This window comes from Mastomys coucha, unplaced genomic scaffold, assembly GCF_008632895.1.
Source record: "Mastomys coucha isolate ucsf_1 unplaced genomic scaffold, UCSF_Mcou_1 pScaffold20, whole genome shotgun sequence".
NCBI lineage: Eukaryota > Metazoa > Chordata > Mammalia > Rodentia > Muridae > Mastomys > Mastomys coucha.
This window is the reverse complement of record NW_022196903.1, coordinates 78,153,936-78,168,572: the sequence shown is the minus strand read 5'-3', so window position 1 is coordinate 78,168,572 and position 14,637 is coordinate 78,153,936. Positions and strand designations below refer to the sequence as shown.

Sequence of the window (14,637 nt, the reverse complement as noted above, 5' to 3'; positions counted from 1 at the left end):
TACCAGTTGTTTAAGTTGTATTTTTAGACAGAAAGTTTAAACAAAATCAGAGCTTGGGCTGTGGTTGTGGCCTAGTCACAGTGACTCTCTGGACCTTAGTCCCTCCTTCCTGAAGGAAGGGAAGAGAAGAAATGGCATACTTCTTGCAGCTCCTCACAAGCAGCGTCCCTGCTAAATATGAGAACCACACTATCCCAGTCATTTGTTTCCTAGAGGGGTTTATTAGTTTTAGAAACTTAGAGGTGAAAGAGAGTCTGTGTTCTTTGTCAATGAAAGTAGGTTCTAGAAGAGCCCTTATCAGCAAGGGTACTTGCAAGAAATAGGCCCAGGACTACAGTGCTGGTCTTCTGCCTTCTACATTATAGTCAGAAGTTATGCGATGATGTCTAAAGCTAGCAAAGGAATGTAAGAGGTCCAGAGTAGGTTGACTAACCAAGAGACCAGTAATATGGAGCAAACTGAGAGCATCTGGAGTGTTCTAAGCATGGCAGACAAAATTATCCTCAAAGGACAATTTGGAGAAATGATGTGATCATTTCTGGCTTGATGACAATTTTTAAAAGAGATTCTTAGAAATAAAGGAAGGACAGCTATGGTGATAGGGAAAGAGGCCATTTGTCCCACAAACAAGATAATTCCAAAGACATCACTTTCTGTGAGACTGCCATTGGTCACTGAATCTGCCAGAGTCCTGCCCTCACCTATGAGAATTCAATGAACAAATACAAAAAAGGTGTTTCTCTTCACTTCCTCCACCCTCCCACATACATGTACATGTGTCACCTGTGTACATACACACACACATGCACATTGCTGAAGAGTCTTTCAGAAAATTGGACTATTTTGTCAAGGTATTTTGTAAACACTGACCTACTAGGTATGCTGTGTGCACTGCATTTGAGCTACTTGAGGAGAAATATAGTGCTGAGCTAAGTTGTATGGAAATCTAACCATCTAAGTCAGTTGCCCAGTAGAATCTTTGGAAAGTCTGAGTTGGCATTCCTGCCTCCCCTGGAGGTGGCTCAATACAGCTAGCTGCCTTGTTGTTCTTAACTTCCTAAGGCTTACTAGCTAGATTAGGGAAGGACCCTTGGTTCTACAGTTTAAACTCACCCCCTCCTCCACATGTGCACTCTCCACATGTGGGCTTCTATTGTTTCCTGAGGCTTCACTGGTTATCTGCTCTGTTGTAGGCACCTCTCAAATCCCAGGTCTTGCAGAGAATGGGCAAGTTGGGCGTCTCTCCAGCTCTTAGCACATCCTAGAAGCCTGCTCAGTATCAAGACTTAAATACATACTTCCCTCACTAATATGTGTGGCCATCTGATTCCTTTGTTGTTAACTAGTGAGTATGTGCTAGCCATATCAGAAGCAAAGAATGGACAGAAAAGAACTCAGAGGTTGTTGTCTACTTTTCTGGAATGCAAACAGTTATGAGACAGGGAGGAACCTTAGCCATTGTTATCTTTTTCCTCCCAGATGTAAGTTGCATTATAAAAGGGTGTCACTTGGAGTTAGAAACTTTTAAATTAAAGATGACACCCCCTGTTTACTAAATTAATGATCTTGGGTGGGTAACTTAACTCTCTTATTGACATCTATAAAACGGGTCATTGCTGACTGTCACAGAATTGTGGAAAGACTAGTAAAATCATCTATGTAAACATGTTCCACTACATCAATGCTCTGTAGGATCTTAGTAGACAGGCAGAACCTTCTTGCTGCTGATGGTCTAAACAGACATAGCCTGAGAAGTCTTTTACTGAATGGTCCTTGCCAGCAGGTTGAGGAGCCGTGTAGGGAGCACCACTATTTTTGAACCCCAGCAGCCCAGCAGGTGGGTAAGAGGTGATACTCTTAGTACTCAATATTTAGCCTTGCTAAAGAGGGCTGCAGAGCTAGGCATGTTGTTGAGAACTGTTTAGAAGTTTCATACTGCTAACCCAGGAAGGATTAGGAGATGTGACATTGTTGGAGGTGGTGTGTCACTGGGGCTAGGCTTCAAGATTTCAAAATCTAGTTAGCTTGCTCTCTTTCTGCTTCATCCTTGTGATCAAGATGTAAGCTTTCAGTTGCTGCTCTAGCAATGTGTCTGCCTTCCTGCTTCATTGCTCCCTACCATGATGGCCATAGACTCACCCTCTGAACTATAATCCCCAATTAACTCTTTATTCTATAAATGCCCTGGTCACATTGTCTTATCGTGACAATAGATAAGTAACTACAACAGCATGAATACCATAGCACTCGTGTGGAGGACAGAGGACAACTTTGGGTGTCAGTTCTTACTTTCCACCTTGTTTGGAAAGGGTCTCTTGCTGCTCATTAGTATACACCAAGTTTCTAGGTATTCTGTCTCCACCTCCTATTTCAGTGCACCCAGCTTTTATGTGGGTTTATAAGGGTACCAGCTCAGGTCCTCATATTTGCAAGGCAAGACGTTTACCCACTGAGCTATCACCCCAGCTCATCAATCCATACTTAATCCTTCACAGGTTTCATTTCTGTTTATTAAATGGCAGTGATATCTCTGACTGTTGGCTTTCCTAAGCATTAAATAACAGAAGCAAGCGGGATGCATACCTAGCACCTGCCGTGGTAGATGTTCCCATTATCAGGTCCCTCTCTCAGCTCCTCCCACTTCTGCTCCTTGGCTTCTATTAGTCAGTTTGCTTACAATTCTCTGTTTTCTTCCCTTTGATCCAACATAATGGAACTGTTAATCTTCTGAGTTCTTACTCTTCCTCACTGGGAATTTCAAATACAAAACTTGACGTCTGGGTGTTGCCTTTGACTCTCAAGGGCAGGTGCTAGGCTAGTTAGAACTTTTTAGCAAGTTGTTTTATCACCTGTTTCCAAAGTGAACTTGAGGAAATATGAACACACACATATAATTAAATTATTAATTTAAAATAATAATTAGTAACTAAAATGTAATTAGCAACTATAATTAAAAGGAAGAGAAAATGTCTTAACTCTATAAGGATAACATTCTGGCGTTCCCAGGAAATAATGCTAATATACTGCAGGTGTGAGGGGAGGACTCCTTATGAAACCAGAGTTTTCAAAGGAGAGACAACGAGCATCTCTTGGCTCTTTAATCAGTCTGTTGATCAGTTCCAACTTTTGGCAGTGGAATTCCAAATTCAGTTTTATTCAGCTCTACCTCCTCAAATGAGGAAACAAAAGGTTGAAGAAGTTATCAGTCACTAGCCTTCTGGCCAGACCCAACTATATTTCCTGGGCTATATTTATTGTCAGCTTACCAGTGTGGAAGAGCATTCTCTACTTTATTATCTTTTCGTATTGTGCATGCTTTCTTAGGCCTAGAGAAAGTGCCTGGGCTGGGATTTGTAGTAGTGACCCACAGAAGGTCTACAACTTTTTCTTAATTTACATATCTATGAAAAAGACCAAAGCCATTCATGATGACTTTATGGATCTTATTGTATAGCCAGCCTGTCCTGTAACTCACTGTGTAGCCCATACTAGCCTTGAACTCATGATCCCCACTTCTTCAGCCACCAAAATGTTGAGATTGCAGGTATGTTCCAAAACACGTACTTATAATAGTTTTCCTTGTATATTCTAGCCAGTTTCTCCAAACTTTTCATTGAGCACCACTATTGGTAAAATAAAATTCAAAGATTCACCTTTAATGTATACTTATGACATTTATTAATCAACTATAGATGTGAATAAATACAAAAAGATATCCTAATCAAATCTTACTCCCCACTGCAGTTTGATATAGAGCATTATCATCGCCTTTACAGATCTCTGTGTATTTGTGCATATTTATTTGCATATGCATACTTGCTAATTAATATTTCAAGGCATGCTAAGAAAAGTTCACCACTCACAGCTCTGGGTATAAATCATATTTTAAATATATTTCTGATAATTTTAATTTTAAGGGCTGTTTGTCACATCCAGTGGATTTTACTTTCTAGAGTAAGTGCTACAGAGTTTGCATTGTTCTTAGAACTGTTGCGCTCTGCCACTGTTTTGATGCTTGCTTATACTTACACTGTTGAAACACTTCTGTCTATGGTTCCTTTGCAGCGATGCTCCTAAGTCTGGTCGTTTTGGCTGGGGAGTATGTGATAGTTGAGTTAGCAACTCAGTAATAGAGTCCCTAACCCAAACAATAGTATACTGGCAAGGCCCCGCCTCTGTCCCCTCTGCAAAATGAATGCTGTAGTTTGTGAGGCATGGCCACTGGGCAGTATCACTAGGAGTGTTTGGTACTAGGTTCTCTCCTGAAGCTCCTGCAGGCCCAGCTGGAGACAACTGTGGGGCATTCAGCCTACCTATCTTTTCCTTGCTCTGCCAACATAGCCTTAGAAGGGAAGAGCCTAGAGAGGCAACCTAGAAACAAGCATCTATCATTGAAGTAAATAAATATTTCTGGACGATTTTTTTTCTCTCAGGAGAAACTGCTGTTGCTTAGTTGCCACTGAGACAGAGTTTCCTGTAGTAGGATTATGGGAACAGTAAGAAACCAGCTACACACCCATGACTTGCTTTTTCCCTTCCCTCTTTTCCTGCTGAGGGGAAGAGGGTGGGGCAGACCCTCCTAGAAGCTCCTGGAGCCAGCTTGCAGCATGGCCACTGTTGCAAGGTTTGAGTAGAGATCCAGAGAGCCCTGGAGGGTTCTCTAGTCCCAGTTTTGTCACCTGTGGAAAATCTAGAAGCCTCTTCTGGGTTGCTGTGAGCCCCTGTGTATTGTCCATCTTGGTGCCTCCTGGGCTTGTTTCTGCAGTAAGCTTGCAACTATCTAGTTGTGCTTCGATACATGCAGAGAGAGGCAGAAGAGAGGCTGGCCAGCCTGCCAGCCTTTACTCAAGCATAGGGAGGGAACCAGAGATCTGTCTAAACTAGACAGCAACAGCTTTGAAAAAACTCTTTTCTCAGTATCCAGGTCTCCATAGTCCCAGGCCATAGGACCGTTAGCAATGTCTTTTAGTCCTTCTCATATATGTTCATTAAATTGCCTGTCTTCCAGGGCTGCCTCTTAACCAGCAGCCCAAATTTCTCCTTCTTTCTCTGCAGATGCTTCTGTATCTTGAGGGGCTTGACCAAACAGAAGATCTTCAGTCTCCTCAAGCACTTCTCTCTCCTAAAGGAATTCTGGTGCCTGTTGTTATAATAATGAAGCTTTCTCTCTCTCTCTCTCTCTCTCTCTCTCTCTCTCTCTCTCTCTCTCTCTCTCTCTCTCTCTCTCTCTCTCTCTCTCTCTCTCTATCTGCCCTTCTTGATCTGGATCTAAAGCTAGACTTCCCTGAAAAGTCCAAGAGTGCAGCTTTCAGCTTTCTAGGCATGTGGTAGTGTTTGTCATAGCTGCTGGGCCTCAGCTATTACTACACAAAACCAACCATAGATAAGATGTAAGCTAGTAAACACAGCTCTGTTCCAATAAAACTTTATTTTTTAAAAAGGGGTGGGGGTAGTGATTATAGTTTTCTATCTGCCCTAGAAAATAGCAGGGAGCATTCTTGATAAAAAGTAGAGAAACTGCCAGGTGAAATTCAGTGCCCTTAATATCAAGGCCATTTGTCCCTTGCTTTCTTTCTCCTAGGTATTTCCAAAGTACTCTTAAGAGACAGCCTTGTCAGCTTCCATGCATGGCATCCCCTCACCCCTGCCAATCCCCACTTGCATCACTCTATATCTGCTCATTTACTAGCCTCAGTTCAAGACTAGACATAGCATCTCACCATCTTCCCTGTGCAGTACCCAGGAGTGCCTGTACATTGTTGGCAGTATGTTTGTTAAAGTCATTTGTTCCTCTTCTGACATTTGCCCAGATGTTTGTATCAGGAAACATTTCTGAGGTCATGCGGGAGGCAAGCCAAAGCTGTTCTTTGAATTGTATGGCTAAGGGCATGGGGTCAGGGGAAATCCTGGCAATAAACACAGATGGGTCATGGTCAGGTCTGCTGTTCAGCAGTTTCTCTGACATCTTTCTCTTGGTCTGCCCTCAGTGGTTGATAGAAGCATTATCTGTGGGGAATCCTGAGTGTGTATTTGTTCTTACTATGCCCTTTTGCCTCCTGAAAAGTACCTGTAGGTTGTAGATTATGAAAAGTGTCTTATGATGATGTGATGAGTTCACCCTGTCAGGCTGTCAGTGAGCAAGGAGCTCCTGCCTAGTGTTGGGATGGCCCTGCTCCTTTCTGTAAGGGAACTGCTTACAGAAGATACAGCATATTTAGAAGTTTATGGGGTCATGTAAGTATCTTGGAAAACATGCTGTCGTTGAAATCTTGTACTCTATTCTGTTTAGCATGAAGAATTCTTTTGGATGTTTGTAAGGTACAAACTCATGTTTTCCTTTCACCCCAAGGACATTCCTGCTTGTAGAGCACAGTTTTTACAGAAATCAATTGGCCTGTTCAAGGGAAAACTTGTCAACAGATCAAACTTATGGGAAGGAGAGTGTGGGCTTATGTCAAGGTGTCCATTGCTGTATCCTTTGCCCCTGCCATTCTTTGTTCTCTGTGGAATCTTTACAGCATGCTAGAAGGAGGAGATTTTACCACATGAGGTTGGGCCAGTGCTTTCTAGTGGAGCCTGTGCAGCCATGACCAGCATCCTCTTCTGTGCTGCTTATAGGTACCTTTCCTTGGAACCCTGAAGTTAGATTGCAAAGACTGGGCTCCTTCCCAGTATGGATACATCCCTTCAGTTTGATGCTTCCTTTGTCCTCAGACAATCTTCCCCTAGTGGAAGGACCCTAGCTTGGTCCACTTGTCAAATTGGTTTGGGAAAACACAGATTGTAAGTTTGGCCCATCATCTGCCCAATATTATTGCTACAAAATGTCAATTCACCTATATATGTTTATTGGGAACCTGGCTAGGAGTCTAGAAGTATATTGTTCAGTACTGTGGAGAAGTGACGGGATATATGTCATTCTCACCCTTGGGGAGCTGGTTCTCTATCTGTGACAAAAGACCTCACAAAAGTAACCTAAGGAAGATGCATGTGCATTGTTTCCTTTTGTAGTCTATCATCTCTTAAAAATGATTTCTAGTTTATTTACAGACACACACACACACACATGTTTATATGCCAAATCATTGATTAGGGAAAAGCTTCTCTCTCTTTTTTTTTTTTTTTTTTTTTTTTTTTTTTTTTTTTTTTTTTTTTTTTTTTTTTGGTTTTTCGAGACAGGGTTTCTCTGTGTAGCCTTGCCTGTCCTGGAACTCACTCTGTAAACCAGGCTGGCTTCAAACTCAGAAATCCACCTGCCTCTGCCTCCCAAGTGCTGGGATTAAAGGCGTGCGCCACCACTGTGCAGCTTGGGAAAAGCTTCTAAATGTTAAGTTCAAATATAGATCCATAGGAGGAAAAGTACAGGAGAATAGCTATGGTGTGCCCTTTATATTAGAAAAAGTCAAGTGTGAGAAAACACATTTGCTTGTTCTTGGCTCATGGTTTAAGAGAACAGTCTATCATGGCAAGGAAGGTGTGATAAGAAGGGCTCTGGTGTGGTAAGTGGTATGATCGTGAGGCAGGTAGTCTCGTTGAGCCAGTCAGGAAGCAGAGGCGATGGCGCTCATCAAACCTTCCTTTTCCTTCTTCCCCTTAGGTTCATTGTGGGTATCCAACTGCACATATGCCAGGTCTTCTGTGCTGAGTTAAACCACTCTAGAAATACACTTACACACATAGCGAGGTTATTCTAAGTCCAGTCAAACTAACAGTGAAGATTATTAACATCACATCCTGTGAGAGGAAGTTCATAGCTGAAGCATTAGCAGGGAAGGCAGAAAGCATCCAGCAGCCAATCCTCTTTCTCTGTGAGTTGGCATAGTAACCAGCTGGAGCCCAGCAGTGGCCACAGGCTGTACCCCTACCAGGCTTTCTGTATAATTCTTTCTGCCCAAGAAGTAGACAGGTACCCAGAGACCTGTCTTTCAATCCTAGACTGTAAAGCTTCCTTGGGATTGCCACCTTTAGCCACAGCAAGTCATCTACCAGAATTATTGGTACCTTTTGTGCTGAAGATGTGTGTATGCACTAGTCACACTACAAAGGTCAGCAGATGCTGCATTCTCTTTACACTGTCTCGCCCCAAGGTCTTTCCTGAAACTTTGCATTTGTCCTGCTCTTAGAACCTGTTTTTTCTCTGTCTAGGTAGCTACACCTGGAAAAAGATTTTGCTTTTCATGCCTTTGGATTTTTCTAGTCTCTCAGCTACAAATACAAAAAAGAACATCTTTAAGTTTCTCCTAGCTTCAGAGGAGCTCCTAACTCTGAAATTGAATCAGTGAAGATTTAAAAAGAAAGAAACAGCCACCGCCTCTTTGAGAATGTAGGCCAGGAAGCCATCTCCACCTCTTCTACCTTATGATTGATAAATATTGCTTGTCTTCTGCCTCTCTCTTTCTCCCTACCATCCTGAAAGCAGAATCACAACTTGATATTAAACAAGAAGAAGGCTCAAAGTAATGAAGAAATATAGCATTCAGCAAAGCAAGTTCTCCACTTAGTGTAGCCATTCAACACAGGTCTCTTCTCATGTGCTGTCCCACATATGTCCATATGTATACTAAATAGTTGTCATTATGATATGTTGTGTTAATTTGTATAGCTTGTGAAATATCACAAACTGCTACTCTAGTTTATTTCTCCTGTTCTGGATGAATATCATAAATAAATTATCTCTTTGAAATCAAAGTACCATTAATGACTGGTTGAGTTCTCCTTTGATCAAATTAGCTCTAACTTACCACCGTGTCCTACTGCAGAAATATTGGTACTTAATCACCCATCTTGGCAGTGAAATGCTCCCCAAATATTATGTGTGGTCTGTCAACTCTTTAAAAAAAAAGCCTCACAGTGTTTGTGTGCTGAATCATTGATTAAGAAAAAGCTTTAGATGTTCAAGTCAAATATAGGAGAAAAAAGTACAGGAGGATACCTATGAAGGTGTGCCCTTCGTATTAGAAAAAGGAAAGCATGAGAAAACATATCTGCTTGTTTGTCCAAAAGAAGCAGAAGCCCAAAAACTGGCTGGGCAACCTGCAGAGGAAGATGGGAAAGGAGCAGAGCAAATGGAGAGTGGGAAAGCCTGTGCTAATAGTTACAGAATAATGACTGTAGTGGATTGTACGTGTGAGCAGAAATGCCTCACTCCTGTGCTTCCTATGTGGCTTCCACTTTTAGAGTTACAGCTGTATTTCATATGCCACAAAGTGAACAATTGAAGTTGAGCAGAGTGGAAGTGAGTGCAGAAGAAGGACAACACAGATAAAAGTCATCACAGCAAATGCTGAGAGGAAAAGCTTATCTCAGTGACTGTAGACCGCCAGGGGCTAAACCAAGCGCCATGTCCAAGCTCTGAGCTCTAGTTGGTAAACCTGTGTCTGACAGTGGTGTGTGTTAAAAACTCTGAAAACACTTTATGCTAGAATTGAAGGAATAAGTCAACTACTATAATGACCTTTTAGAAAAAGAAGTTATCAATCAGGAAAGGGGGACAAGACTGGAATGAGTCTGAGTGATATAATGGACTTGGAGGCCTCAGTGTGGACTTTGTGGCCTTGCTACATATGCACCCATGAAGAAAGAAATACGGGTACACACATGCCGTCTTTAGCTCTGTCTGCTGAAGAGACTTTAGTAAAGCATTCCTTAGCAGAAAAAAGGTGTACCCTGTGCAGATCTTGGCTTCTAAATAACATTCTTCTTAAGAAAGCACCAAAGCACCGAAGAAAAGAGATTGATTTAAGGTCCGGGCAATGAAAGAAGATGAGCTTGGAACATCTTGGAGAACCTGAAAGGAAGTATTCAAAATAGAAAAGAGGCTGGTCAAAAATATAGAAACCAATGCCAAAGAATCCCTAGTAGCTAAAGTTGGAACAACAGACAACAAAATAATGACTGTAATGGATTATATCCTGCCATAGTAAGTACACAGAAGGTCACACTGATATGTGTGATTAGATAAACAGTAGGGAGAAACAATGCTTTTTCTCACAGAAGATTTGGAATTGATAGCTTGAAAGGGAGTGGAGCAAGTAGAAGGTCCTGTGCGGCCACTACAATAAATATTGTCACAGGCAAAATCTGCTCAACAATGACAGGCCAAAGCCTGGGGAGAACCTGAAGGTTTACATAGTTTGAAACAATATCTCCCTCAAGAAATCTGTTAATTATAAAGAGAGAAAGAATGATGCTACCATTGAGATTCCTTTCACCTTTGTGTGACCTGAACCAAGCAGTCAAGGTTAATATTAACATCACTGGTAAGGAGGGACATGAGAATCAGATCTGTCTGATTTGCTGCATTAAAAACAATGGAATAGAGGTTGGCTAGATGGCTCAGAAGGGAAAGGGAGTTGGATCTACAGAACCTGCATGGTAGAAGAAGAAAGCCAAGTCTCGCAAGTTGTTCTCTGACTTTCACACAGTGCTTGGCATGTTCACACACAAAACAAACAAATGTAAACTTTTAAAAATAACACAATAAAATTACTGATTGTTTTACAAAAGAAAAACGTATAACTCAGTCCAGGATATGCCCCTAGAGGAAGACATGATGTCACTTGTGTGGAATTCTACTTGGAAATGCATATTGTAGATCTGAGAGGGCATCTGACAAAACAAAGATGAAGGGACAGTGGAGAAGAGGGACTACAGTCTTCAAAAATGTCAATATCATGTAAGAAAAAGGCTGTGGAAAAAGCCCAGCTGAAAGTCAGCTGAAAAGATGTTAGATAGATGTACTGGCTGATCCCAAACTGTGGAGGACAGTGGGTTAATAGCAGAAAGCCTGTTCAGGACATTGGCAAGTGTGCAAAATGAGAATATGGGGAACACCAGTGCTGACTGATGTGAAGTTGCATAGTGGCCTTGGGCAGCACCTCCTTGTTTGTTCATTGTTGGATTCCGAGCTCTTTAGTAAGTAGAGCTTGGTGCACAGAAGACTCATGACAAGCATTTTTCAAATTAGTAAGTGGGTGAGTACTATGGGTCTTGCATTTAAGATTAGTCCAGAACAGTTTCTCCACAGGCTGGCCTTTGAGGCTTAATGCTAGTAAACTTAGTAGTCTTAGCAATGGACTTGTGCATATGGTGGAAATTACTCTATCATTTGACATGTACTTAGTTGTGTTGCGGCCTGCAGCTGTTCTTACCTTTATTACATGTCCATTTCTGTATTTCAGGAGTTAGCTGGTAGTAAAGAATAATGGGATTTCTGAGGTCCTGATTTCCCTTGTCTGTTTGTTTAACCCTTGGTATGGGGTTTGGGTATTTTTCAGCTATTGGACCTCTTTATTCAGTGGGATTGGTCCACATACCTTGCCGACTATGGACAGCCCAACTGCAAGTACCTCCGGGTGAACCCTGTGACAGCTCTGACCCTGCTTGAGAAGTGAGTACCCAATCCTGTACTCTGTGTGGAAGGTGGGCAGTGGAGTAAGGGGTAATATACAAGACCATTTTCCTGTTTCCAGTGCTGTCAGCCATCTTGACCATTGTACTAGGCAGTCAGTCATAATTCTTAGCTCTAGCAAGCTATAAGTACAGATGAGAATGGGATTCTGTATTGCCTTGTAGCCTAATTAGACAAAGTGTCTTTACCTAAGGAAGACAAGATAGTAAGATGACTTAGTTTGGGCTCAGGCCAACATGATAAGCAGAGGAGTATATCCTAGCCTTTGTAGTTTAATATGTCGAACACAGTGCCTCAGAAATATGGTTTCACTGAACTAGATTATGCAGCACCACGCATCTTAAAGCTAGCCAACACGCCACCCAGGTGTCAGTATATACTGCACCCTGGCTCTGGTTGAGAACTCTAGACCAGAAATCAAGACCTATGTCAAAGAGCTTTTTGAAGCAAATTAGACTGACTAGTCAAGAAATACCTTTATCAAGGCAGTGAAGAAAGTTCATTTATATGGGCAGCCAAGCATGCTCTAACCCTAGGTTAGACCAGAAGGTCAGAATAGAGTGTTAGGGGAAGAAAAGGAAATCCCGGTGCAATATCTTTCTTACTAGGGGTGGGGGAGTGGAGAGCGCACCAGATGTAAAGAGAAGCAAAGAGTAGGCAAGAGTAGGATGTTGGGCTCTGTGTTTGAAGCCAAGTGATATGCTGAGAATTGATGTTTTCATGTTAACTTTCTCCTGTGGTTCTCTCTCCCAATGATTTTCTTCTCTAGGATATCTAGAGAGTAAGTATATTGTTCACTTAGGAATTTTCCATCTGTTTGAGGCAAGTCCTTCCCATTTCCCATCAGTGATGCCAATAACTAAACTAAAATCCTGATCCTTTGAGTGGTCTTCACCCTGGCAAACTAATCTTCTAAACTAGCCTGGTGCCACCCAGTAAGCACTTCCCCTCTCTTTGTTCCTTACAGCACCTTTGGTCTACCAGTTCATTTGGGGGTGGGAGTAATGGCAGGGGCTTTTCCATCAGCACTGGGAAAGGATGTCTTCCATTCAGCTTCCTGGCATGCTTGGTACTCTATTGGCTGAGAGTCTGCAGTTCAACCCTGACAGAAGAGCTGCTAAGTAAATCCCAGTTCCTGGGGACAAGGCTTAAGACTTCAGGGTCTAGAACCCATATATCCCAGGAGGAGTCCTCATCAGAGGCAAACCATGTCCAGAGTTCTCATTACTCAGTAGAAATGGGGAGACCGTCCAGTGTTTGACCTGATGCTCAGTTACTTCTCTTGGGATCCTGTACTCTTCCTTGGGTATAACAGTTGGTGATGTCTTGCCATTCTCAGCTAGCATGCAACAAAGCTGTGTGCTAAGTCCTAGCCATCAGTGGACTTCAACTCTTTATCTCCAAAATTGGAAGGCAAAGGCTCCCTAGGTCACTGAAATCGACATCTTCCAGCCTCAGATGAGTTCCTTTTCTCCTCTGACCTGGTCCTGCTTCCCCAGAGGCAGCTGCTCCCCATGCCTGCTAGTCTCTCTAAATCTGGCACTTCCTAGTAAGGCAAGACAGAAGAGCCCATATCCCTGCCAGCACTATCTAGGGAAAGGCAAAGTCCCTATGTCACTGAAAGGTAGACTGCCTAAAGGAGAGAGGGCTAGACTTTCAGGAGATAGGGAAGGGAGGAATCACTGTAAGCTTTTGCCCATTCCTGGATACCAACCACCATGCCACTGTCAACTTTCAGAGCACCTGAGAGAATAATTCCAGCCAAAGGCTTCAGTAGTCAAGAACTTCTTGCCTCTTGGCTTTTCTCTTTCTCCTGTAGAGTGTAGGTTCCTCCCCTGGAGCTCCAAGCCATCTCTGGACACACATTTCTGCTGCCGCAGGAAATTATTAACATCAGTCAAGCCAAATGTCCTACAAATGTAGAAAGGGCTTCTCTGTTTCCTCTTTCCTGTTGGTTTTATGTTGTTTGGATTTATAGCTTATCCAGCAAAAGGAAGAGGAGTCCTTCAGAATAATCTAAAACCCTGCCAGTTTCACAAACATAATTGTGCAACTAGTGTTTAAAATAGCAGACTGTGCTCACCAGGGCCTTAAGGAGCATTGTGCCCTCTTTCCAACCCAGTCAGGTCATCTGCCTTCCTTCGTACCCTAGAGCAGGCTTCCAAGTATGGGCAGGAATTCAATGCTGGATGGAAAACTCCAGCCTGATGGAGTCACTCTGAGTTTAGACTAGGGAGAAAAGTCACAGTTAGCTTTGGCTATCACTGTCAGAGAGTGAGACAGCTGTGTTTCCTTGCCACTCAAAATGCCCTTATAGACTATATGATAGTCAGTGATAGATAAACATAAATGAACACACACTGGGCCTGGTGTGTAGCATACATGATGTAAATTGCGTTTGTGGGATCCCTGTCTTTTGATTCATGGTCTCCAACTATACCCCTCTTCAAAAACCTGCCCACAGAGGAGGAAAAAATGCCCAGGATTGGCCAAAGACCTTTGGAAAGTATGCCTGAAAGTAACTTAGGCTTACTGGCCTTACTGCACGTATCCCTAAGAACAGGGAAGTCAAGGAGCCAGTTCAGTTCTGAGAACAAAAGTACCAGCCAACTCACTTCACTCATGCATCAGGGTGCAGAGGCTAAAGTAAGTCATCAGCAGTGGATTGCAGGCCCTCTACAGAGAACAGCATAGTCCTAAGCTGTCACAGCGCCTCGGCTGAACCTAGACACTGCAGTAATGTCATCTGGTCTTTCTTTAATCCTGCCATCCTAGTAGGGCCATCCACCTGACAGAGCCATCTATCTTCATTATTTCTGCTCCATGAGTGTCACCTGCAGAGATTTAGCAGGACCAAAACAAAGATCTGAGATTGCATGGGACCATTGAGAGCTCAGACTGTTTCTCACACAAAGTTGGCTTTGTTAATTGAGAGGCTGGCCACCCCTTGAGAACCTGCTTCCCTCTGCACTATGCCCACCTGGCCATTGTACTGCTTTTCATCCATAATCCTAAAACTAATCAGGAGACCAACACTTCACTTTTTCAGGGGCAAGAAAGTGTGACCAGGAGGAGTCTGGGCTCAAAGATACACAGTGGCTCTCACAATCTCTTGCAGTTAATTTCAAGACAATATTTTTCTGTCTCACCTTTCAAATTCCATTTCTTCAGTTCCAATGGGCTTATGAAATAAGTGTACCCTGGACTTTTTTTTTTTTTTTTTTTTT

At 42.6% G+C, this 14,637-nt stretch overlaps 1 protein-coding gene across 2 annotated transcripts in view; it reads left to right on the top strand.

The window, feature by feature from the left end:
- Nucleotides 1-14,637, top strand: part of Exoc6b (exocyst complex component 6B) — a 472,818-nt gene that overhangs the window by 454,730 nt on the left and 3,451 nt on the right. For both annotated transcript variants that reach the window (XM_031382365.1, XM_031382364.1), the window contains exon 21: nucleotides 11,277-11,389. In XM_031382365.1, the coding sequence (XP_031238225.1) occupies nucleotides 11,277-11,389 (113 nt within the window). The remainder of the gene's footprint in view (nucleotides 1-11,276; nucleotides 11,390-14,637) is intronic.